The sequence below is a fragment of the Entelurus aequoreus genome, linkage group LG10 (genome assembly GCF_033978785.1).
Source record: "Entelurus aequoreus isolate RoL-2023_Sb linkage group LG10, RoL_Eaeq_v1.1, whole genome shotgun sequence".
NCBI lineage: Eukaryota > Metazoa > Chordata > Actinopteri > Syngnathiformes > Syngnathidae > Entelurus > Entelurus aequoreus.
Window position 1 is genome coordinate 73,698,381 of NC_084740.1, and position 25,597 is coordinate 73,723,977.

Sequence of the window (25,597 nt, forward strand, 5' to 3'; positions counted from 1 at the left end):
AATTCTAAGAGAGACAAAACTCAAATAGAATTTGAAAATCCAAGAAAATATTTTAAAGACTTGGTCTTCACTTGTTTAAATAAATTCATTAATTTGTTTTACTTTGCTTCTTATAACTTTCAGAAAGACAATTTATGAGAAAAAATACAACCTTAAAAATGATTTTAGGATTTTTAAACACATATACCTTTTTACCTTTTAAATTCCTTCCTCTTCTTTCCTGACAATTTAAATCAATGTTCAAGTAAATTTATTGTTTTTATTGTAAAGAATAATAAATACATTTTAATTTAATTCTTCATTTTAGCTTCTGTTTTTTCGATGAAGAATATTTGTGAAATATTTCTTCAAAGTTATTATGATTAAAATTCAAATAAATTATTCTGGCATATCTAGAAAATCTGTAGAATCAAATTTAAATCTTATTTCAAAGTCTTTTGAATTTCTTTTAAAATTTTTATTCTGGAAAATCTAGAAGAAATAATGATTTGTCTTTGTTAGAAATATAGCTTGGTCCAATTTGTTATATATTCTAACAAAGTGTAGATTGGATTTTAACCTATTTAAAACATGTCATCAAAATTCTAAAATTAATCTTAATCAGGAAAAATTACTAATGATGTTGCATACATTTTTAATTTTTTTTTTCAAAAAGATTCGAATTAGCTCGTTTTTCTATTCTTTTTTTCGGTTGAATTTTGAATTTTAAAGAGTCGAAATTGAAGATAAACTATGTTTCAAAATGTAATTGTCATTTTTTTCGTGTTTTCTCCTTTTTTAAACCGTTCAATTAAGTGTAAATATCATTAATTATTAATAATAACATAGAGTTAAAGGTAAATTGAGCAAATTTGCTATTTCTGGCAATTTATTTAAGTGTGTATCAAACTGGTAGCCCTTCGCATTAATCAGTACCCAAGAAGTAGCTCTTGGTTTCAAAAAGGTTGGTGACCCCTGCTCTACACTCTTCCACAAGTGGGTTCAAAAATGACCCCAAGCAGTTCCTATTCAGAACCTTTAATTCAAATCAACTCTGACAGTCCCACTTACACATCTGATGTCATCTCTCACATCTGATGCAACTTTGACTGTCAATGCTATCCCACTTACGCATCTGATGTCATCTCGCACATATGATGCAACTTTGACTGTCAATACTGTCCCACTTACACGTCTGATGTCAGCAGTTTCACCACCCAGGGAGGTCATGTTTACCTTGCAACATACATGTAAGTACAATGTTTAATCAAATTAGTGATTAAATGTGGGAAATGTGTGTTCACTTTAATGATTTTGAAGAATAACAACCCGTGGGGCTATTTTTCATCTAAAGGCTAAGAAATATATGCTGCTTGCCTTTAAACTAAACTAAGAAAACAGGTTTTCCCCCAGATTGGGGGTGTGGTCAATATGACTTCATCAGATTATTGCTATAACGCATATATTTTCTTTAAAAAGGCAAAAACAATGTATACATACTGTACATTTAATACAAATCTGTTAATAATTATAGTATTAACATATATTTTTTCTAACATAATATCGTTTTGCTCTGTTTTTTAATTGTTGCTGTTTATTGTACAATGTATTTTGTTCAGGATTTTTTTTCTAGAGTTCTCCAATCCTTTTAGTCACTTTTTTTTAAATTAAAAATGACTGGCAACAAATCTAGCATCTATTTCTGGTGTTATTGTAGACTGTACTCGTGTGAAGAGAAACTCTTCACTTCTGTTGCTCCATGTCTGCGACGAAATACCTTAACACTTGTTTCGCGCTGATGGGAGCCTTCCTGTCCTTCAGCTCTGTTCCGGTGGTCAAAGTATGTCTTTTTTCGGCCAAATTTTCAGTGAACCACTAGTTAATAGTGCGCAAATAATAAACTCTATATAGCCATTCATACTGTAATTACCTGCTGGTGTTAATGTGTTTGTTAGTATGTTATGGTGTTAATTTTTCCCATGGTTTGTGAACACACCGTGTCGGCAAAGAATGAGGAAGCTGTCTAGGAGTAAAACACAGAAATGGGTGTGCACAGAGGAAGCATTTGCTGGAATTGGGCCCATTGTTAGCATAAACTTGACAATAAAAGCTAAAAAGAGCGTCAGACTTTGTTTATCTTATTCTGAACCCTACAATGCATTATATTACTTTATTTTGTTTTCACGTAAAAACACTCATTTTTAAGGTGTGGCGGCTAATAGATTGCCATGGCTCAGCACAGCACAACACAATCCAATACATTAAGGGTAAACCTTGAAGAAGAAAAAACAGACATTGGAACCTAAACAAATATAAACAAATACATAATGAAATAACAAGACTATTATTTGTATGTGTTTTATTTATTTTTTAAAACATGCATTTATTGCATTACCTTTTACAAATCTGCATCTTTTTGAATGTAAAACCTTGGCTTTTTTTTCTCGTAAGATTACAAAAAAACATTATTTACTATTCTTGCAGTATGCACATTTTCTAATTCTAAAATTATTACTTTATTCTTGTAGTCCTACAACTTTAATTACCCTATACAGTGTTTCCCATAAACTGCCAAGATACCTGTGGTGGTGGGGGCGTGGCTATGGGCGTGGTCACAATGACTTCGAGTAATTTGCATAATTTACTACAATGATTTGATTTTTTCTAAAAAGGCTAAAAAAAATTATATTTACTAATTAATAATAACAGTTTTGTTTTAAACGTCCATCCATCCATTTTACAATGTAATTACAACACTTTATGTACATATTTATATACAGATTTGAACAATAAGTTATTCACTGAAATATATTTATTAATTGTGGTTCTTACAAAAAATATATCTTATAAAATATAAAAGCTAAAATGTCTCAAAGCTCTGCCCCTTTAATTAGTGCATACTAAATAATTTAACTTTAGCCTACTACTACAACCATATTATTTACCAGCAACATAAAGTGAAACAGAGGCAGAGGTGTCCTGCCACAGTCAGTAACAAATAAACAGAAAACAGTAGTGGTGGTAGATAGACACAGAGCTTCATCAAACATCTGATCCACTTTATTTGTGGCGGACGGAATTCTTTTGTGGCGGGCCGCCACAAATAAATGAATGTGTGGGAAACCCTGCTATATTAAATGTTTTTATATTTTTAAATGGTAAGTTTTTACTTATAGTATAGGTAAGGTAAGATGTACAAGTAAATGTGTAACAAACCTGATAAGTACGTCTATTCTCGGGTTTATGTTTACAACCAAATCCTAATTTTGGGGTACGTAAATAGAGAAGTTTGTAATCTCAGGGCATTCAATCGATCGCAACTGGACTGTTTGTTTTGCCTCTCCTCCGAGTAGGCTTCATCAGTTCATGCTCATAGACTTTTATATTGGTCAGAACTAGTCTAGCGACTGGTGCCAAAATCCCAAATATTTATACTCCAAAAACCAGGAGGGTGTGCCTGGGCAAGGATGGTATCACCCCATCGTAGTGAGAAAAACAACTGCTTTGATGCAAGGTTTGTACACAAAAGCATATTTTTTTCCCGGTCTGTGGTTCGTAAATCGAAAGGTTCGTACAACGAGGGATTCTTAAATTGATCTTACCCTGTGATTCTATTTTGTACAATCCTCATATTTTCTGTGTTGCATGGTTATAGGAGCACACCAAAGAGGAGCTGGACAGCTGGAAGATCGTCCGCGTAAGCGAGGACTTCCGGGTCATCGCCCTCGGTCTGCCCGTCCCCAAGTACAAAGGCAATCCTCTGGATCCTCCCCTCCGCTCTCGCTTTCAGGCCAGAGACATCTATTACCTTCCATTTAAGGTGCATTCCAAAACTGTTCTTTAGGACCCCCCGAAAAAACATAGCCCTAACGAAGGTGGTGTATTTTGTGTTCAGGACCAGTTGGAGTTGTTGTACACAGCAGGACCAAATATAGCTGCAGAGAGGTGAACTCCTAAATATTACAAACGTAAAAAAGTACTTTTTAAAGCCACGTTTCCACCAAACAATACGATTTGGAACAGTACACCCAAAAGTGTTTCCATATGTTCAATGTGTTGTAGCGGTTCACTTTGCTGACTGTACTGCCAATGATTGGTGCTCCATTCCCAGTATGCCATTAGGGGTACGTTAGGGTGTCTACACTTTTTCCACCAAGGGCAGTATACTGAAAGATCAAAGAACGGCGCGGCGCCACTTTGTGTTTTTATGTATTTACATTTTGTAAAAAAAACAGAGTTAGTTAGAGAGAGTGTTAGAGACAAAGCGAAAGAGTTTAGAGTCCACGACAGCAAGTGTGAGAGAGAGAGTTAGAAAAAGAGTCAGGGCGAGTTGGATTGAGAGAGAGAGAGAGAGAGAGAGAGTTAAAGGACTGGACTCTCACTATTATGTTAGATCCACTATGGACTGGACTCTCACTATTATGTTAGATCTACTATGGACTGGACTCTCACTATTATGTTAGATCCACTATGGACTGGACTCTCACTATTATGTTAGATCCACTATGGACTGGACTCTCACTATTATGTTATATCCACTATGGACTGGACTCTCACTATTATGTTAGATCCACTATGGACTGGACTCTCACTATTATGTTAGATCCACTATGGACTGGACTCTCACTATTATGTTAGATCCACTATGGACTGGACTCTCACTATTATGTTAGATCCACTATGGACTGGACTCTCACTATTATGTTAGATCTACTATGGACTGGACTCTCACTATTATGTTAGATCTACTATGGACTGGACTCTCACTATTATGTTAGATCCACTATGGACTGGACTCTCACTACTATGTTAGATCTACTATGGACTGGACTCTCACTATTATGTTAGATCTACTATGGACTGGTCTACTATGGACTGGACTCTCACTATTATGTTAGATCTACTATGGACTGGACTCTCACTATTATGTTAGATCCACTATGGACTGGACTCTCACTATTATGTAAGATCCACTATGGACTGGACTCTCACTATTATGTTAGATCCACTATGGACTGGACTCTCACTATTATGTTAGATCTACTATGGACTGGACTCTCACTATTATGTTATATCCACTATGGACTGGACTCTCACTATTATGTTAGATCCACTATGGACTGGACTCTCACTATTATGTTATATCCACTATGGACTGGACTCTCACTATTATGTTAGATCCACTATGGACTGGACTCTCACTATTATGTTCGATCCACTATGGACTGGACTCTCACTATTATGTTAGATCTACTATGGACTGGACTCTCACTATTATGTTATATCCACTATGGACTGGACTCTCACTATTATGTTAGATCCACTATGGACTGGACTCTCACTATTATGTTAGATCTACTATGGACTGGACTCTCACTATTATGTTAGATCCACTATGGACTGGACTCTCACTATTATGTTAGATCCACTATGGACTGGACCCTCACTATTATGTTAAATCTACTATGGACTGGACTCTCACTATTATGTTAGATCCACTATGGACTGGACTCTCTCTATTATGTTGGATCTACTATGGACTGGACTCTCACTATTATGTTAGATCCACTATGGACTGGACTCTCACTATTATGTTAGATCCACTATGGACTGGACCCTCACTATTATGTTAAATCTACTATGGACTGGACTCTCACTATTATGTTAGATCCACTATGGACTGGACTCTCACTATTATGTTAGATCTACTATGGACTGGACTCTCACTATTATGTTAGATCCACTATGGACTGGACTCTCACTATTATGTTAGATCTACTATGGACTGGACTCTCACTATTATGTTAGATCCACTATGGACTGGACTCTCACTATTATGTTAGATCCACTATGGACTGGACTCTCACTATTATGTTAGATCCACTATGGACTGGACTCTCACTATTATGTTAGATCCACTATGGACTGGACTCTCACTATTATGTTAGATCTACTATGGACTGGACTCTCACTATTATGTTAGATCTACTATGGACTGGACTCTCACTATTATGTTAGATCCACTATGGACTGGACTCTCACTACTATGTTAGATCTACTATGGACTGGACTCTCACTATTATGTTAGATCTACTATGGACTGGTCTACTATGGACTGGACTCTCACTATTATGTTAGATCTACTATGGACTGGACTCTCACTATTATGTTAGATCCACTATGGACTGGACTCTCACTATTATGTTAGATCCACTATGGACTGGACTCTCACTATTATGTTAGATCCACTATGGACTGGACTCTCACTATTATGTTAGATCTACTATGGACTGGACTCTCACTATTATGTTATATCCACTATGGACTGGACTCTCACTATTATGTTAGATCCACTATGGACTGGACTCTCACTATTATGTTATATCCACTATGGACTGGACTCTCACTATTATGTTAGATCCACTATGGACTGGACTCTCACTATTATGTTAGATCCACTATGGACTGGACTCTCACTATTATGTTAGATCTACTATGGACTGGACTCTCACTATTATGTTATATCCACTATGGACTGGACTCTCACTATTATGTTAGATCCACTATGGACTGGACTCTCACTATTATGTTAGATCTACAATGGACTGGACTCTCACTATTATGTTAGATCCACTATGGACTGGACTCTCACTACTATGTTAGATCTACTATGGACTGGACTCTCACTATTATGTTAGATCTACTATGGACTGGTCTACTATGGACTGGACTCTCACTATTATGTTAGATCTACTATGGACTGGACTCTCACTATTATGTTAGATCCACTATGGACTGGACTCTCACTATTATGTTAGATCCACTATGGACTGGACTCTCACTATTATGTTAGATCCACTATGGACTGGACTCTCACTATTATGTTAGATCTACTATGGACTGGACTCTCACTATTATCTTATATCCACTATGGACTGGACTCTCACTATTATCTTATATCCACTATGGACTGGACTCTCACTATTATGTTAGATCCACTATGGACTGGACTCTCACTATTATGTTAGATCCACTATGGACTGGACTCTCACTATTATGTTAGATCTACTATGGACTGGACTCTCACTATTATGTTATATCCACTATGGACTGGACTCTCACTATTATGTTAGATCCACTATGGACTGGACTCTCACTATTATGTTAGATCTACTATGGACTGGACTCTCACTATTATGTTAGATCCACTATGGACTGGACTCTCACTATTATGTTAGATCCACTATGGACTGGACCCTCACTATTATGTTAAATCTACTATGGACTGGACTCTCACTATTATGTTAGATCCACTATGGACTGGACTCTCACTATTATGTTAGATCTACTATGGACTGGACTCTCACTATTATGTTAGATCCACTATGGACTGGACTCTCACTATTATGTTGGATCCACTATGGACTGGACCCTCACTATTATGTTAAATCTACTATGGACTGGACTCTCACTATTATGTTAGATCCACTATGGACTGGACTCTCACTATTATGTTAGATCTACTATGGACTGGACTCTCACTATTATGTTAGATCTACTATGGACTGGACTCTCACTATTATGTTAGATCCACTATGGACTGGACTCTCACTATTATGTTAGATCCACTATGGACTGGACTCTCACTATTATGTTAGATCCACTATGGACTGGACTCTCACTATTATGTTAGATCCACTATGGACTGGACTCTCACTATTATGTTAGATCTACTATGGACTGGACTCTCACTATTATGTTAGATCCACTATGGACTGGACTCTCACTATTATGTTAGATCCACTATGGACTGGACTCTCACTATTATGTTAGATCTACTATGGACTGGACTCTCACTATTATGTTAGATCCACTATGGACTGGACTCTCACTATTATGTTAGATCTACTATGGACTGGACTTTCACAATATTATGTCAGACCCACTCGACGTCCATTGCATCCGGTCTCCCCTAGGGGGGGCGGGGGTCACCCACATATGCGGTCCTCTCCAAGGTTTCTCATAGTCATTCACATCGACGTCCCATTGGGGTTGTGAGTTTTTCCTTGCCCTTATGTGGGCTCTGTACCGCGGATGTCGTTGTGGCTTGTGCAGCCCTTTGAGACACTTGTGATTTAGGGCTATATAAATAAACATTGATTGATTGATTGATTGAAAGGGTGAGTTGTAGAGTATGTTAAAGAGAGAGACTTAGAAAAAAAGAGAGAGAGAGTTGAGATTACCCGTACCGTGCTTTAAGGTGGTTAGGGTGAGCAAATCAAGCGCTACTTTTCTCCTACCTGCCCTGTGTTGTAGTCGCAGAACTTGCTGTAAACAAAAATGGCGTCAACTTTTTGGGACTTCTTCACCGATTTAGAGGAAAACATTTAGTGCACTGTTAGCGCCAAAAATGTTCTACAAAGGAGGGGATAAAAACATCGAGCTTCAACACGTCAAACCTTATCAGCTACCTGTAACACCAGCATCGTTGTCTTAGAAGATGTTTTGCCTCAATCAAGTAGGCTTCATCAGTTCATGCTCATAGACTTAGCTTGGTTGGATCAGATCTGGTCTTGGACTTAGATTGGTCTGATCTTATATCACAACTTACTACACAATGTCTGCTCTCACTAGGATGCCGACTGATGGGATGTTTATATGTTCCCGTTTAGATGAAGAATTAATCATAATCCTAACAAAGAGTTTAAAAAGGCATGTGCAAATGAGCGCTGTCCCCGTGTCAAGGTTGGCTGTCAAAGTTTACCAACTTCTCGTTTTATGGCCACATCCTTCTACTATCCATGTGAGAGAAATGATTTATAATCTAGAATTAACTCTCACCAGCTGAGATGTGATGCAGCAGCTCACCATCTTAATATGTCAATATAGCAGCATAAGTTAGTTAGCTCTCTGTGAGTAATGCACCTCTAAAAGTAGTTCCTTAACATTAGCGCTTAAAATAGCAATATTGCTAATGCTTGATTAATATTCAGGTCGTCGCATCATAAATGGAGTAATGTCGCTGCTTTTTGGATGTTGTTTTTAGTGTTTTTTTATGGGCGCAATACATGCTGTGATGTTATGACTACCATTAGCTCCATTGTTTGCTGACCTTTATTTACCGTACCGTATTTTTGGGATTCTAAGTCGCTCCGGGGTATAAGTCGCACCGGCCGAAAATGCATAATAAAGAAGGAAAAAAACATATACCATATTTTTCGGACTATAAGTCGCAGTTTTTTTCATAGTTTGGCCGGGGGTGCGACTTATACTCAGGAGCGACTTATGTGTGAAATGATTAACACATTATCGTAAAATATCAAATAATATTATTTATCTCATTCACGTAAGAGACTAGACGTATAAGATTTCATGGGATTTAGCGATTGGGAGTGACAGATTGTTTGGTAAACGTATAGCATGTTCTATATGTTATAGTTATTTGAATGACTTTTACCATAATATGTTACGTTAACATACCAGGCACGTTCTCAGTTGGTTATTTATGCCTCATATAACGTACACTTATTCAGCCTGTAGTTCACTATTCTTTATTTATTTTAAATTGCCTTTCAAATGTTTATTCTTGGTGTTGGGTTTTATCAAATACATTTCCCCAAAAAATGCGACTTATATATGTTTTTTTCCTTCTTTATTATGCATTTTTGGCCGGTGCGACTTATACTCCGGAGCGACTTATAGTCAGAAAAATATGCTAAGTCGCACTAGAGTATAAGTCGCATTTTTGGGGGAAATTTATTTGATAAAATGCAACACCAAGAATAGACATTTGAAAGGCAATTTAAAATAAATAAAGAATAGTGAACAACAGGCTGAATAAGTGTACGTTATATGAGGCATAAATAACCAACTGAGAAGGTGCCTGGTATGTTAACGTAACATATTATGGTAAGAGTCATTCAAATAACTATAACATATAGAACATGCTATACGTTTACCAAACAATCTGTCACTCCTGATCAATTTTCATAGGTACAGAAGTAGTAGCAGGTAGCATCTTTTTTTTCACAGTGCACTTCTGCCATGACCCGCCCCCGCCAAATTTTTATTGGTTGACGTGTGTGTGTGTGTGTGTGTGTGTGTGTGTGTGTGTGTGTGTGTGTGTGTGTGTGTGTGTGTGTGTGTGTGTGTGTGTGTGTGTGTGTGTGTGTGTGTGTGTGTGTGTGTGTGTGTGTGTGTGTGTGTGTGTGTGTGTGTGTGAGTGTGTGTGTGACGATTGCTGATATACGTCTAGTCTCTTACGTGAATGAGATAAATAATATTATTTTATATTTTACGGTAATGTGTTGATAATTTCACACATATGTCGCTCCTGAGTATAAATCGCACCCACGGCCAAACTAAGAAAAAAACTGTGACTTATAATCTGAAAAATACGGTATTTATGAGATTAAATGCATTAACAAAAAAGACATAGGTGTTCTTGTCTTACATAACGATTGGGAATGATGGACTCCTCTCCTTTTTGGTCGTTATACACTACCGTTCAAAAGTTTGGGGTCACCCAAACAATTTTGTGGAATAGCCTTCATTTCTAAGAACAAGAATAGACTGTCGAGTTTCAGATGAAAGTTCTCTTTTTCTGGCCATTTTGAGCGTTTAATTGACCCCACAAATGTGATGCTCCAGGAACTCAATCTGCTCAAAGGAAGGTCAGTTTTGTAGCTTCTGTAACGAGCTGAACTGTTTTCAGATGTGTGAACATGATTGCACAAGGGTTTTCTAATCATCAATTAGCCTTCTGAGCCAATGAGCAAGCACATTGTACCATTAGAACACTGGAGTGATAGTTGCTGGAAATGGGCCTCTATACACCTATGTAGATATTGCACCAAAAAGCAGACATTTGCAGCTAGAATAGTCATTTACCACATTAGCAATGTATAGAGTGTATTTCTTTAAAGTTAAGACTAGTTTAAAGTTATCTTCATTGAAAAGTACAGTGCTTTTCCTTCAAAAATAAGGACATTTCAACGTGACCCCAAAATTTTGAACGGTAGTGTATATTGTTGTAGTTTGTTTACTTCAGATGCAGTGTGTAGTCATTTTTTCAACTTTCTTTAGTGTTCCATTTGAGGTCCTTCTTTTTTCATTATTTGCTGGCCACCAAATTGAGGTAAACAAAACTTGTGAAAACTCATTTTATGCGGCAGATTCTTTAAACATTAGTGCGCTGTCATAGACATGATCTTTGACTAGTTTTTTTGCAGAAGGTCCTTGAAAGCAACAGAGTACCCCTGTAACTCCGACCAAATCAAATGTCTACTGGTTCTCCGGAATATACAAAATAAGAAACATACTGAGCCCCCTAGCTCTTAGCTTTTTGGAAATGTGGCCCTCGGAACAATTTAGTTGAATATCTGTGCTTTAAAGCCTTTTTCACACAGAAATCCTGCAAAAGGAGCATTGGCAGCATCAGTTCAATAGCGGTTCTCTTAGGTGTCCCTCCTTTGTCACGGCTCTGATGCTACCTTTAAAATGGCTGTGAAGATTGTGTCCCCTGCTCTGTTCCATGTCCATGTCGGTGCCCTTTATTACAGAATAACAACACGGAGGAAAATGCTGGCTCTTACCGTCTGTGTTAAAAGTGTTGCATAGACGACAGTAGGTCTCGCTCAGCTCTTTAGGTAGTGCACTATTGCGGTTGGTACTTGTGAAAGTCTCTCTCTATGGTGGGTTCTCCTGGTGCCGACAGATCTTCTGGGAGCCCAGTGGTCAGGTTTGAACAAAGTATTTTATTGCAAGCACACACGCCCAAGGATAGCCTGCTTTCCAGCAGTCTTCGCTCTCGTGACTTTTCAGTCTGCTCGTGTCTGCTCCCTCTCTGTCTCTCGGGCATGTGTCTTCTCCTCCCACTCCAACTACGTGTCTCGTGCCGGCTGCTGCTAATAAGGGCGACAGGGGATTAGATAACAAGCCCCAGCTGGGCAATCTACTCACCAGCCGCTGACTTCGAGGCCGGTCCTTACACAGGCCCGTAGACCACGCCACCCTCCACAGTACTCAATCAGAAGGGTACAGTGTTTGTCAGTTTCCAATTTAAAGAATGGAAAATAGACACAAATTAGTGGTAGTGTTTGTTGGAAACAAGGCATATGAATTACGTGTTGTTCAATACTTTCTTAACACGGTAGGGTATCCCAGCTGCTGTCTCTCGCCACCACGCTGTGCTCCCAGGAATCGTCGAACCTGGGCCTTCCAGACTTCCCTGTGGACAACCTCTTCCATGGCCTTAATGTACTGGTGAGGACTTTAGAGGATTGACGTCTCCATCTGTGGGAGTTGGACATTTATACAGATCGACTCTCTTGCGTTGGCACAGAATGTGTTCCCCGGGATGTCCTCGCAGCACCTGGTCCAGAGACTTTACCCCTACCACACTATGCTGGGCAAGGACGGGCGCAGCGCTGTGGAGAGTGTCCTCAGTGTAAGTAAACAAATCAATTCTGCAGGCGTTTGTAGATTTGCACACGTTTTCTGACGTCTCCACAGAGGTTTGAGCTCATGGATGGCCGTCGCAAGTCTCCGGGCAGCACCGTCACCAGTGTGTCAAAGACGACGGGCGTCGACGGATACGCAGACGTCACCTTGCGTGTTGCAGATAAAGACGTCAGCTTCCAGGTAGAACTAGATCCACTCGTAACATTAGGTGCAGTTACAAAATCATCAAAAAACATGTATTTTGTAGTGAGCATCCAGCAGCTTTATCTGGCTGTGCATGCACCTTAAAATGTTTGGACATTTCGGGAGAACATCCGCACCGTAACATAACATAAGCACAACAGAACAAATACCCAATACCTATGCTACTAGGGACAGATAGCGCTCAGACAAATTGTATTAGAATTGTATCCAATAGCAGTGTTTCCCATAAACTGCCAAGATACCTGTGGCGGTGGGGGCGTGGCTATGGGCGTGGTCACCATGACTTCATCAAGTAATTTGCATAATTTACTACAATGATTTGATTTTCTCTAAAAAGGCTCAAAAAATGTATACTTACTAATTAATAATAACAGTTTTGTTTTACGTCCATCCATCCATTTTACAATATAATTACAACACTTTATGTACATATTTATATACAGATTTGAACAATAAGTTATTCACTGAAATATATTTATTAATTGTGGTTCTTACAAAAAATATATCTTATAAAATATAAAAGCTAAAATGTCTCAAAGCTCTGCCCCTTTAATTAGTGCATACTAAATAATTTAACTTTAGCCTACTACTACAACCATATTATTTACCAGCAACATAAAGTGAAACAGAGGCAGAGCTGTCCTGCCACAGTCAGTAACAAATAAACAGAAAACAGTAGTGGTGGAAAGATAGACACAGAGCTTCATCAAACATCTGATCCACTGAACAAAGAGCTCCAAAAATCTTGAACTTTAGACTGCCATCAGTTTTACTCCCTACACTTAACCATGTGTTTCCTACTGCCTGCAGACTTGCACCCTTTGTTATATACATATGTTGTGTTTCTAATAGAAATACATTTAATAAAGTCAAATACAAATAAGGCAACAAGAGAAGTATCCTACACTTCTCTTTTGTAAAGTAAATCTGAACAGCCGATATGGGCATCTACATCAACTATATGATTTGCCTGAGAAGCTGGAGAGAACAAATTATTTTTTTATTTTTTTATTTTTTATTTATTTTTATTTTTTTTGTGGCGGACGTAATTCTTTCGTGGCGGGCCGCCACAAATAAATGATTGTGTGGGAAACCCTGAATAGGGAATAAATACTTCTGATTTTAAGTTTACGCATCGTGTCCTCTTCAAACATCTTCTGGCTCCAGATTAAACGAATACGTCAACACTAGCCATTCATATTTTTTGTTACTTGTCGCTAATTAACCTTCAGGTCCCCGCTGGCACCAAGGAGCCCCGCCCACCCAACAGTAACCCCGCCTTCATCGGCACCCCCAGCCACACTCAGCTGATTGCTGACATGATGCAGTCACACATGGTGAAAGACATGTGTCTGATAGGAGCCAAGGTAGCCAACACACACTTCCTGTATACAGTTTCAAGTACAATAAAGGTGAGGTTTATTGTATAACCAGAGCCTCATTTGTGTTTATCTCAGGGTTGTGGCAAGTCTGTGATTGCCAAAGAGTTTGCGGAGATGCTGGGCTACAGCATAGAGCCGGTCATGCTCTACCAGGTGAAGTAACATTGAAGCTAATTATATGTCATGACTGAACCTCATCCACGCATCAGTGAGTGTTTCTTAAAATGCATTCTTTGGTCCTTTCCAGGACATGACAGCCAGGGACCTTCTCCAGCAGAGGTTCACGCTCCCTAACGGCGACACGGCATGGCGTCCGTCTCCATTGGTCACGGCCGCCATGGAGGGCAAGCTGCTTCTGCTGGATGGAATACACCGGGTCAACCTGGGAACACTGGCCGTCCTTTCAAGGTAAGACCAAAATTGACTTAATCAGACACTCTAGAACAGACCCGGGCAAACGAAGGCCCGGGGGCCACATGCGGCCCGTTGACTTTTCAATCTGGCCCGCCGGACATTCCCAAATAATTATTTTTAAATCTTTAAGACGGAAACTGTAGCTGCCATTATGATGTGCAGTCATGTTTTCTAATGACCGTAAGTCTTCAACTATACAAAATATTTCAATGGTTGGAATCTGCGCTTATTGATGATATACCAGTTACTATGGTAATCTAATTAGTTACTATGGTAATTAATTAGTTACTATCGTAATCTAATTAGTTACTATGGTAATTAATTAGTTACTATGGTCATCTAATTAGTTACTATGGTCATCTACCTCACAGCAGCTCAGACGAGGCACCAAGCAGTGTGGGCGGGAAGCGTTTCCACAGACGCGGAAGGAGATTTTCACAACAAAGTTCTAAAGCTTAGTGATATTTAGAATAGAATAGAAAGTACTTTATTGATCCCTGGGGGAAATTCAGCAAATATCAGATTGTAGGTGGGGTTTTTTTTGTACCCTTTGCGTTTATATTAAACTGTTTATTGCATTTTTGTCACGTTTCACTTGATTGTCAAATATGTCGATTCGAAGGTGGTGTTACGTTCATATTTAGTCAATATTCAGTGTTTTATCGTTCATAGAAAAATTTGAAATTCCATTACGTTTTTTAAGGCGGTCTTTTATAATGTTTTTAGCATTCAATCAGACATTATTGTGAGGTTTTGTGTTAGTGTTCCTAAAAATAGATATACCGGCCCCCAGACATATTTTTTTTCTCTAAAATGTGGCCCCCGAGTCAAAATAATTGCCCAGGCCTGCTCTAGAAGCAGGAAGAGGATTCTAAGAAACCTGTTCTGTGCTCCAGGTTGCTTCATGACCGGGAGTTGGATCTGTACGATGGCACCAGGCTGCTGAGGCGGGACAGGTACCAGGCACTGAAGGAGGAACTGCAATTTACTGACGAGCAGCTTCAAGAGAGGTATGATTCCCTAATGTTCTTTTAACAAGTTGGGTCCAATCCAGCTCAGTGGCCTCGTGGTTAGAGTGTCCGCCCTGAGACTGGGAGGTCATGAGTTCAAACCCCGGTCGAGTCATACCAAAGACTACAAAAAATGGGACACATTGCCTGTCTGTTTGGCACTCAGCATCAAGGGTTGGAATTGGGGGTTTAATCACCAAATGATTCCTGAGCGCGGCGCACGCTGCTGCTCACTGCTCACCTCACCTCCCAGTGGGTGAACACGGGGATGGGTCAAATGCAGAGGACAAAGTTCACCACACCCAGTGTGAATGTGTGTGTGACAATCGTTGGGACTTTAACTTTAGCAATCTTCTTTTTTCTTAACCCCTAGTTTATCTAATATAAACATATCATGCAGTATCAGTGTATATGTAGATGCTAACTCTGTATCGCAATACAGTAGAACCAAAGTTGTTCCCACTTCCACCCACAACCTGTTTATGTCGACCATGTCTTGGTCCACTGTTTAAAACAAGGCCACTTAAAGGGTTTTATTATGCAAAACTAACTTGTCATTCCTGTTGGCATTTGTTTTTGTGTGCTTGGGATCCACATAAGTTTTACTTACCTTCATCAATACACAGAAGGATTGGGGTCAGTACTTACTATTTATGGAAATGGAGTGTCCAAACTATGGCCTGTGGGCCAAGTCGGCCCACCGACGTCTTCTATTTGGCCAGTCGGTCGTCGCGAGTTCAATAAATGAATTAATTGATTTTAAATACCAGACTGTCAGAGTATTACAAATTTCCTGCCATCTTGTGGAAAATGTGAGCGCCAGGGTGAAAACAGACCGGAGAAGAATTATTACAAGCACTCAAATAAATGCCCTGTCAGATAAAACCTATTTTATTTTAGGGCTTGTAAAACTCCACTGTGTAGGATAGGAAGCAACATGAAGGTGTTCTGTTTCTTTGATGTATTGTAATCCACAGAAAGATTTTGTCTTGACCCAAGAACTACAAAGCGGAGAGAAAGCAGGATCTGCCCAAGTTTCAGACACCTCTTCTTTGAACTGTTTTATGACCTCTTCTTTGAACCGACCTTTTCTTTGAACTGTTTTGTAATCAAAGGTGATGCCTGTTTACGACCCCCGTCCCTTTAGAAACAGCTGTTGCCATGTAATCAGAGAAAGTCCAAATAAAAGAGGAGGCGTACAATCTTTGGTCAGAGCGTAATGACACTGTACAAGGGTATACATGTACACGTTTCTCCTCACTGAGCCAAATTTAATTATGTCTCTGTTTGATTCCTTGCTTCTTGTCTTGTTTAATAGATGTCATCCGTGTTTGAACCTGACAGAGACTCATTTTTATTCTCAAATAAATACAAATAATTGGGCTACAGCAAAAAGGGAACTTTTCTCATTTGAGCAAATGAGCTGGTGCTTGAGCAGTGGTTATTACTATCTCAGGGGTCGGCAACCCAAAATGTTGAAAGAGCCATATTGGACCAAAAATACAAAAACAAATCTGTCTGGAGCCGCAACAAATTAAAAGCCATATTACATACAGATAGTGTGTCATGAGATATAAATTGAATTAAGATGACTTAAAGGAAACTAAATGAGTTCAAATATAGCTACAAATGAGGCATAATGATGCAATATGTACATATAGCTAGCCTAAATAGCATGTTAGCAACGATTAGCTTGCAGTCATGCAGTGACCAAATATGTCTGATTAGCACTCCACACAAGTCAATAACATCAACAAAACTCACCTTTGTGCATTCATGCACAACATTAAAAGTTTGGGGGACAAAATGAGACAGAAAAAGAAGTGGCATAAAACATGTCCTAGAAAGTCGGAGAAAGTTACACATGTAAACAAACTAAGGTGAGTTCAAGGACCGCCAAAATTAGCAGGACAAAACGGCGCTCGCCAAATACTCGAATCAGTGAAGCATGTTTAATACAAACAGTGTGCTTTATAACAATTAGGGAGGTTTGTGTCATGTTTGTCCTCCTACAGAAACCATATTAAAACAAAAAAATATTTTTTTCCCCCTCATCTTTTTCCATTTTTCATACATTTTTGAAAAAGCTTCAGAGAGCCACTAGGGCGGCGCTAAAGAGCCGCATGCGGCTCTAGAGCCGCGGGCTGCCTACCCCTGTACTATCTATTTCACCAGTTGATAATATTTTTAAATACTCATATCATAGGTGTAAATATTGTATCTGCTGATGTAGTTCAGTTGTAGTTGTAAAAAAATAAAAATTGGGGGCCAATGTCGACAAAAAAAAGACTGATAAATGTCAAAATGCCAAATGTTGGTGCCAATAATCAGTTGATCTCTATTCTGGAACGTCACTCCAGTCTGCGCTACTCCGTAGCTTCTTTCTATAACATTGTATTTTTTTACAAACACCCTTATAGGTTTGAACGTGTCCCTTTTTGCCCAGGCTCGAATATGTGTCTAATTATAACTGCTGGCTTCACACAGTGGTCTCTCGAAGGAGGATGAGGCTTGGCGCCCGCTTATTACACCCCTCCTCCATCGGTGTAAATATAGTCCAGTGTTGTGTGGGTGTCTCCATGGGGTGACACAGTCAGTCATGCGTGCTCCTCTCTGTCCTCTTGAATTAGAGGCTAATACAGCCACCTGTCATAAGTCGTGCTCTTGTCACTGACATTGATTGGCTTCGACATACACACACACACACATCCATAGTGAAAAGCATGCCCACCTGCACTCCACATTAACTTGAACACAATTGATGTGCGTGTCGTTCCGTGTATGACTGTCTCTGTGTGTGCATTTGTTTGCAGGTCAATCTTCGCCATCCACCCATCGTTCAGGGTGCTCGCCCTGGCCGAGCCTCCAGTAGTGGGCGCCGGCGCGAGCGCCAGTAGCAACAGCGCAGGTCAGCAGCAGTGGCTGGGCCCCGAGTTACTAACCATGTTCCTGTATCACACCGTCAGCCCGCTGGCCCGAGCAGAGGAGATCGGCCTCCTTCAAGGACTGGTGAGAACAGACCTAAATATCTGTTGTTGTTTTTTTAATTGTCAAGGCATAAATGATTTGGATTGTGAAATATTCCTTTAAACTAACACATCTCTGTTTTTGAGAGATGTGTTGATGACATCAGACATGAGATTGCCATTTTAACCTAATTCACATCCAAATGTAGCGCACTACTGCCTCCAATTCTCACAAAAAGCCCTATTATTAATGTTATTAATATGTTAGCTAAAGCCAGATTTTCATGGCTTAGATCAGGGGTGTCCAAATTGAAACCTGGGAGCAATTTGCAGCACACAGCTTTTTTTTTTTTTTGTTAGTTTTTTTTTTTCACCTTGTAGATACCAAAATTATACGAAAAAACAGCAACGATGCGGAAAAAGGTGCAATGCAATTTGAGAAGATGGAAATGTTGACACCAACGTTCCCCCTAATTTTTCATGTGTCTGAACAAATGCAAAAACTCCCCTAGCATTTAATGGAGCACAGGTGAGCAACACCCGACGTGCACATTGTGGTCATGCCAGCATCACACCTGTGTCAAAGCGCTTTGAGTTCCTTAAAAAGGTAGAAAAGCGCTATACAAGTACGACCCATTTACCAAACCTGACTTAATAACAAGTTAAATGTTTTATTATAATAATAAAGTGACATCAGTCGTTTTCATGGGATTATTTTATAATACAAGTGGTTTGGTCCACTTACAATGTAAATAACACAAAAATCTGGTTTTTCATGAGCTAAGTAATAGCATTTTATGTCTGGGTGGGCGTCCTGCTTTGGAAATAATTTGTACCCTTTTCAGAGATCACATTTAGTTCTAGAGATGTCCGATAATGGCTTTTTTTGCCAATATTCCGATATTGTCCAACTCTTAATTACCGATTCCGATACTGATATATACAGTCGTGGAATTACCACATTATTATGCCTAATTTTGTTGGGATGCCCCGCTGGATGCATTAAACAATGTAACAAGGTTTTCCAAAATAAATCAACTCAAGTTAAGGAAAAAAGTGCCAACATGGCACTGCCATATTTATTATTGAAGTCACATTTTTTTTAACATGCCTCAAAACAGCAGCTTGGAATTTGGGACATGCTCTCCCAGAGAGAGCATGAGGAGGTTGAGGTGGGGGTGGGGGGTAGCGGGTAGCGGGGGGTGTATATTGTACCGTCCCGGAAGAGTTAGTGCTGCAAGGAGTTCTGGGTATTTGTTCTGTTGTGTTGATGTTGTGTTACGGTGCGGATGTTCTCCCGAAATGTGTTTGTCATTGTTGTTTGGTGTGGGTTCACAGTGTGGCGCATATTTGTAACAGTGTTAAAGTTGTTTATACGGCTACCCTCAGTGTGACCTGTATGGCTGTTGACCAAGTATGCTTTGCATTTACTTGTGTGTGTGAAAAGCCGTAGATATTATGTGACTGAGCCGGCACGCAAAGGCAGTGCCTTTAAGCACAGCGGCGTTTTAAAAAGCCATAAATTTTACTTTTTGAAACCGATACCGATAATTTTGAAACCGATACTGATCATTTCCGATATTACGTTTTAAAGCATTTATCGGCCTATAATATCGGCAGTCCGATATTATCGGACATCTCTATTTAGTTCCCATTAAAACATTCATGTTGCACAATGAGATATAAGCATGGGATATTATATATATTATATATATATATATATATATATATACTACCGTTCAAAATTTTGGGGTCACATTGAAATGTCCTTATTTTTGAAGGAAAAGCACTGTACTTTTCAATGAAGATAACTTTAAACTAGTCTTAACTTGAAAGAAATACACTCTATACATTGCTAATGTGGTAAATGACTATTCTAGCTGCAAATGTCTGCTTTTTGGTGCAATATCTACATAGGTGTATAGAGGCCCATTTCCAGCAACTATCACTCCAGTGTTCTAATGGTACAATGTGTTTGCTCATTGGCTCAGAAGGCTAATTGATGATTAGAAAACCCTTGTGCAATCATGTTCACACATCTGAAAACAGTTTAGCTCGTTACAGAAGCTACAAAACGGACCTTCCTTTGAGCAGATTGAGTTTCTGGAGCATCACATTTGTGGGGTCAATTAAACGCTCAAAATGGCCAGAAAAAGAGAACTTTCATCTGAAACTCGACAGTCTATTCTTGTTCTTAGAAATGAAGGCTATTCCACAAAATTGATTGGGTGACCCCAAACTTTTGAACGGTAGTGTATATGTGTGTGTGTGTGTGTGTGTGTGTGTGTGTGTGTGTGTGTGTGTGTGTGTGTGTGTGTGTGTGTGTGTGTGTGTGTGTGTGTGTGTGTGTGTGTGTGTGTGTGTGTGTGTGTGTGTGTGTGTGTGTGTGTGTGTGTGTGTGTGTGTGTGTATAAAAACATGCATCAGTCAAATAAGTACAGGCAAAATTGACATGAAGCCACAGACAACTGCACTCCTGAATGTCCCCAACGGTGCAGCAATACACAAAAGCAGACAAAAGGCTATTATTATTGCTATAATTGTTATTTTACTTTTTGTGTTCTTATTTACTATATTAATAATGTATATCCGGTTTTTTAACTGTATTTTAAAGTTGAGTTTTGGTGGTACAATAAATACTAATGTTTTCAAAATAATGAATAATCGTGTAGTTAATTGTGATTACAATGTCAATCAAAAATAATCGTGATTATTATTTTTTGCCATAATCGTCCAGCCCTACTATATGTACTTATATTGCACATTATTTTGGACAGAATATGGATTTTCTTCATCTTAAGTGTCTCCCAGAAAGTTGTTATATGTAATTAAGGATGAAGATCAGTACTTTTTGTGCTTTATTGAAACATTATTTGATTTTGAATGACATCCATCACAAGTCTGTTGCAGAAGCACATATAAATCAACTGGTGCTCAAAATCATAGAAACGTATTGATGTTGAATGCCATCCAACACCATTATGCTTGAAGTACTTACAGTATATACTTTGGTAAATTCAGAGACGTGCAGTTTGGCTTCATTAAAGACGTTGATGAAAGCTCCTTTTAGCTTCTTTCCAAACACACTTGCTATTGTTAATGTTTCACTTTGCAGTCTCCTAATGTCCCGAAGGAAGCCGCCGAGCAGCTCCTAGACCTGACACACACTCTGCGTCAGACAAATGACACCACGGTAAGTGTGTGTGTGTGGCTATGTAAACTCTAAGACATTTGCTTACTGGATGATGTAACTTCATCATTTATTTGTGTGTACCCAGGCACAGTCGCTGGCCTCTTCCCTGTCCACCAGACAACTTTTGAGGATCTGTCGCCGGCTATCCCGCTATCCTGAGGAGAGCATCGCCCACGCCGTCAATAAGGCTTGCCTGTCCAGGTGCATTATTTTCGCATTTTTATACAGATTTGTCGATGTTTTTTTCCAGGGCTGATAACGATTAATAGTAGTGAAAGAGGCCAATAGCGGATATTTATTTACAGTACCGTATTTTCCGGACTATAGGGCGCACTTAAAATTAGGGATGTCCGATAATGGCTTTTTGCCGATATACGATATTCCGATATTGTCCGACTCTTCAATTACCGATACCAATATCAACCGATACCGATATATACAGTTGTGGAATTAACACATTATTATGCCTAATTTGGACAACCAGGTATGGTGAAGATAAGGTCCTTTTTTTTTTTAATTAATAAAATAAAATAAGATAAATAAATTACAAACATTTTCTTGAATAAAAAAGAAAGTAAAACAATATAAAATCAGTTACATAGAAACTAGTAATTAATGAAAATTAGTAAAATTAACTGTTAAAGGTTAGTACTATTAGTGGACCAGCAGCACGCACAATCATGTGTGCTTAGGGACTGTATCCCTTGCAGACTGTATTGATATATATTGATATATAATGTAGGAAGCAGAATATTAATAACAGAAAGAAACAACCCTTTTGTGTGAATGAGTGTAAATGGGGGAGGGAGGTTTTTTGGGTTGGTGCACTAATTGTAGTGTATCTTGTGTTTTTTATGTTGATTTAATAAAAAAAAATAAAAAAATAAAAAAAAATAAAAAATAAAAAACCGATACCGATAATAAAAAAAACGATACCGATAATTTCCGATATTACATTTTAAAGCATTTATCGGCCGATAATATCGGCCGGCCGATATTATCGGACATCTCTACTTAAAATCTCAAAACTCGATAATGCGCCTTATAACCCAGTACGGAATAATTATGGTTTTGTTTACCGACCTGGAAGCTATTTTATTTGGTACACGGTGTAGTGATAAGTGTGACCAGTAGATGGTAGTCAAACATAACAGATATGTGTAGACTGCAATATGATGGCAATATGACTCAAGTACCGTATTTTTCGGACTATAAGTCGCAGTTTTTTACATAGTTTGGCCGGGGGTGCGACTTATACTCAGGAGCGACTTATGTGTGAAATGATTAACACATTACCGTAAAATATATGTACATGTTGTGTATCTACATGTTATGTATCTACATGTGCACAACAGAGGAGCTGGTTAACTCACGAGTAGTGTATGTGTGTTTATAAGATAATGGCAACGTGTTGTCTGAGTCAGTGGTCCCCAACCACCTGGTTGCGGCCCGGTACCGGTCCGCCGACCGATTAGTACCGGGCCGCACAAAAAATAAAAAATAAATGTTTTTATTTTTATTAAATCAACATAAAAGACACAATATATGCATTATATATCAATATAGATCAATACAGTCTGCAGGGATACAGTCCGTAAGCACACATGATTGTATTTCTTTATGGAAAAAAAATCCAAAAAAAAAATCAGCCCCCCCTCGGTCCGTGGGACAAATTTTCAAGCGTTGACCGGTCCACAGCTACAAAAAAGTTGGGGACCACTGGTCTAAGTGACGTCAGTGAGTGAGTGGGCGAGCAAAGAGAGGGAGCAGTAGCGTGTGCATTGCGCATTAAAGTGATGAACGGGTCCGGTCGCGTACTGCAAAACTAATAATAAAGCAAACAGAATGTCACAAATCGGCGGCCTTGAATTCTGACTGGAAAGCAGGGCTTAGCAGACACATTGTAAATTGAAGGGTTACCCCCGACAAAAACATCGACCCTAAAGGGAACGTCTGCCCTGTGCTCCTTGACGACAGTCTGCACCGGAGCCAAACAGCTGGAAAGGTGTAACAACTACATTATTACCTGTCACTCTTTATAACTCCTTGTGCAGATCTGAAAGTTCATTATTTAAATGTTTACCTAAGTTTGAAGCAAAGGAGCTAATACTAATCGCCACATTTGGCAACTTGAAGCGCAACACTTGTTGCTTCCTTGTTTGAAGCGTCACTTTTATCGGTCGTTTTGAAGCCCAAATACCTCCATATTGTAGTTCACACACACTCTTTATTAACCAGTATAATTGTCGTTTTTTGCCATTCTTCCTCTCCAAGATGTTATTGCTTGTATGCACTTTGTGTGTGCATTTTGACACACTCAACATCATGCGCCTCGGCTCTGTAGTCACCGCCGCAGATGAAAGAACGGTACCGGTACTTTTCAAAGGCAGTATACCGTATTTTTCTGAGTATAAGTCGCTCCGGAGTATAAGTCGCACCGGCCGAAAATGCATAATAAAGAAGGAAAAAAACATATAAAAGTCGCACTTTTTGGGGGAATTTATTTGATAAAAGCCAACACCAAGAATAGACATTTGAAAGGCAATTTAAAATAAATAAAGAATAGTGAACAACAGGCTGAATAAGTGTACGTTATATGAGGCATAAATAACCAACTGAGAACGTGCCTGGTATGTTAAAGGCCTACTGAAATGAATTTTTTTTATTTAAACGGGAATGGCAGATCCATTCTATGTGTCATACTTGATCATTTCGCGATATTGCCATATTTTTGCTGAAAGGATTTAGTAGAGAAAATCGACGATAAAGTTCGCAACTTTTGCTCGCTGATAAAAAAAAGCCTTGCCTGTACTGGAAGTAGCGTGACGTCACAGGAGGCAATATTCCTCACAATTTTCCTTTGTTTACAATGGAGCGAGAGAGATTCGGACCGAGAAAGCGACGATTACCCCATTAATTTGAGCGAGGATGAAAGATTCGTAGATGAGGAACGTTACAGTGAAGGATTAGAGAGGCAGTGATGGACGTATCTTTTTTCGTGCTGACCGTAACTTAGGTACAAGCTGGCTCATTGGATTCCACACTCTCCTTTTTCTATTGTGGATCACGGATTTGTATTTTAAACCACCTCGGATACTATATCCTCTTGAAAATGAGAGTCGAGCACGCGAAATGGACATTTAAAGTGACTTTTATCTCCACGACAATACATCGGAGACACACTTAGCTACTGAGCTAACGTGATAGCATCGCTCTCAAATGAAGATAGAAACAAAATAAATAAATCCCTGACTGGAAGGATAGACAGAAGATCAACAATACTATTAAACCATGTAAATGTAACTACACGGTTAAAAATTCTCAGCCTGGTAAGGCTTAACAATGCTGTTGCTAACGACGCTAAGGCTAATTTAGCAACTTAGCAACCGGACCTCACAGAACTATGATAAAAACATTAGCGCTCCACCTACGCCAGCCAGCCCTCATCTTCCCATCAACAGCCGCGTTCCAGCGATCGACGGCGCGACGAAGGACTTCATCCGTGGGTTTGGCGGCAAGCATCGGCTAGGCGTAGTAAGTAGTCCTTGTTGTGTTGCTGTAAGTATTGTACTTAGCCGCTAATACACCGATCGATCCCACCTACAACGTTGTTCTTTGCAGCCTCCATTGTTCATTGAACAAATTGCAAAGGATTCACCAACACAGATGTCCAGAATACTGTGGAATTTTGTCGAAGAAAACAAGAGGTTTCTGTATCGGGTTCGACGGGGTCCAACCACTTCCGTGGATTCTGTGACGTCACGCGCATAAATCATATCCAAAAGAGTTTTTCAACCGGAAGTGTGGCGGGAATTTTAAAATTGCACTTTATAAGTTAACCCGGCCGTATTGGCATGTGTTGCAATGTTAAGATTTCATCATTGATATATAAACTATCAGACTGCGTGGTCGGTAGTAGTGGCTTTCAGTAGGCCTTTTAACGTAACATATTATGGTAAGAGTCATTCAAATAACTATAACATATAG

The 25,597-nt window shown here is 39.1% G+C and overlaps 1 protein-coding gene across 3 annotated transcripts in view; it reads left to right on the forward strand.

Annotated features, from left to right (window-relative positions):
- vwa8 (von Willebrand factor A domain containing 8) overlaps positions 1–25,597 on the forward strand; it is a 304,338-nt gene that overhangs the window by 85,894 nt on the left and 192,847 nt on the right. For all 3 annotated transcript variants that reach the window (XM_062061646.1, XM_062061645.1, XM_062061644.1), the window contains 12 exons: positions 3,635–3,799; positions 3,875–3,924; positions 12,135–12,243; positions 12,323–12,427; positions 12,493–12,621; positions 13,878–14,012; positions 14,103–14,180; positions 14,275–14,435; positions 15,338–15,451; positions 18,265–18,460; positions 21,533–21,610; positions 21,696–21,811. In XM_062061646.1, coding sequence (XP_061917630.1) covers positions 3,635–3,799; positions 3,875–3,924; positions 12,135–12,243; positions 12,323–12,427; positions 12,493–12,621; positions 13,878–14,012; positions 14,103–14,180; positions 14,275–14,435; positions 15,338–15,451; positions 18,265–18,460; positions 21,533–21,610; positions 21,696–21,811 — 1,436 coding nt within the window. The remainder of the gene's footprint in view (positions 1–3,634; positions 3,800–3,874; positions 3,925–12,134; positions 12,244–12,322; positions 12,428–12,492; positions 12,622–13,877; positions 14,013–14,102; positions 14,181–14,274; positions 14,436–15,337; positions 15,452–18,264; positions 18,461–21,532; positions 21,611–21,695; positions 21,812–25,597) is intronic.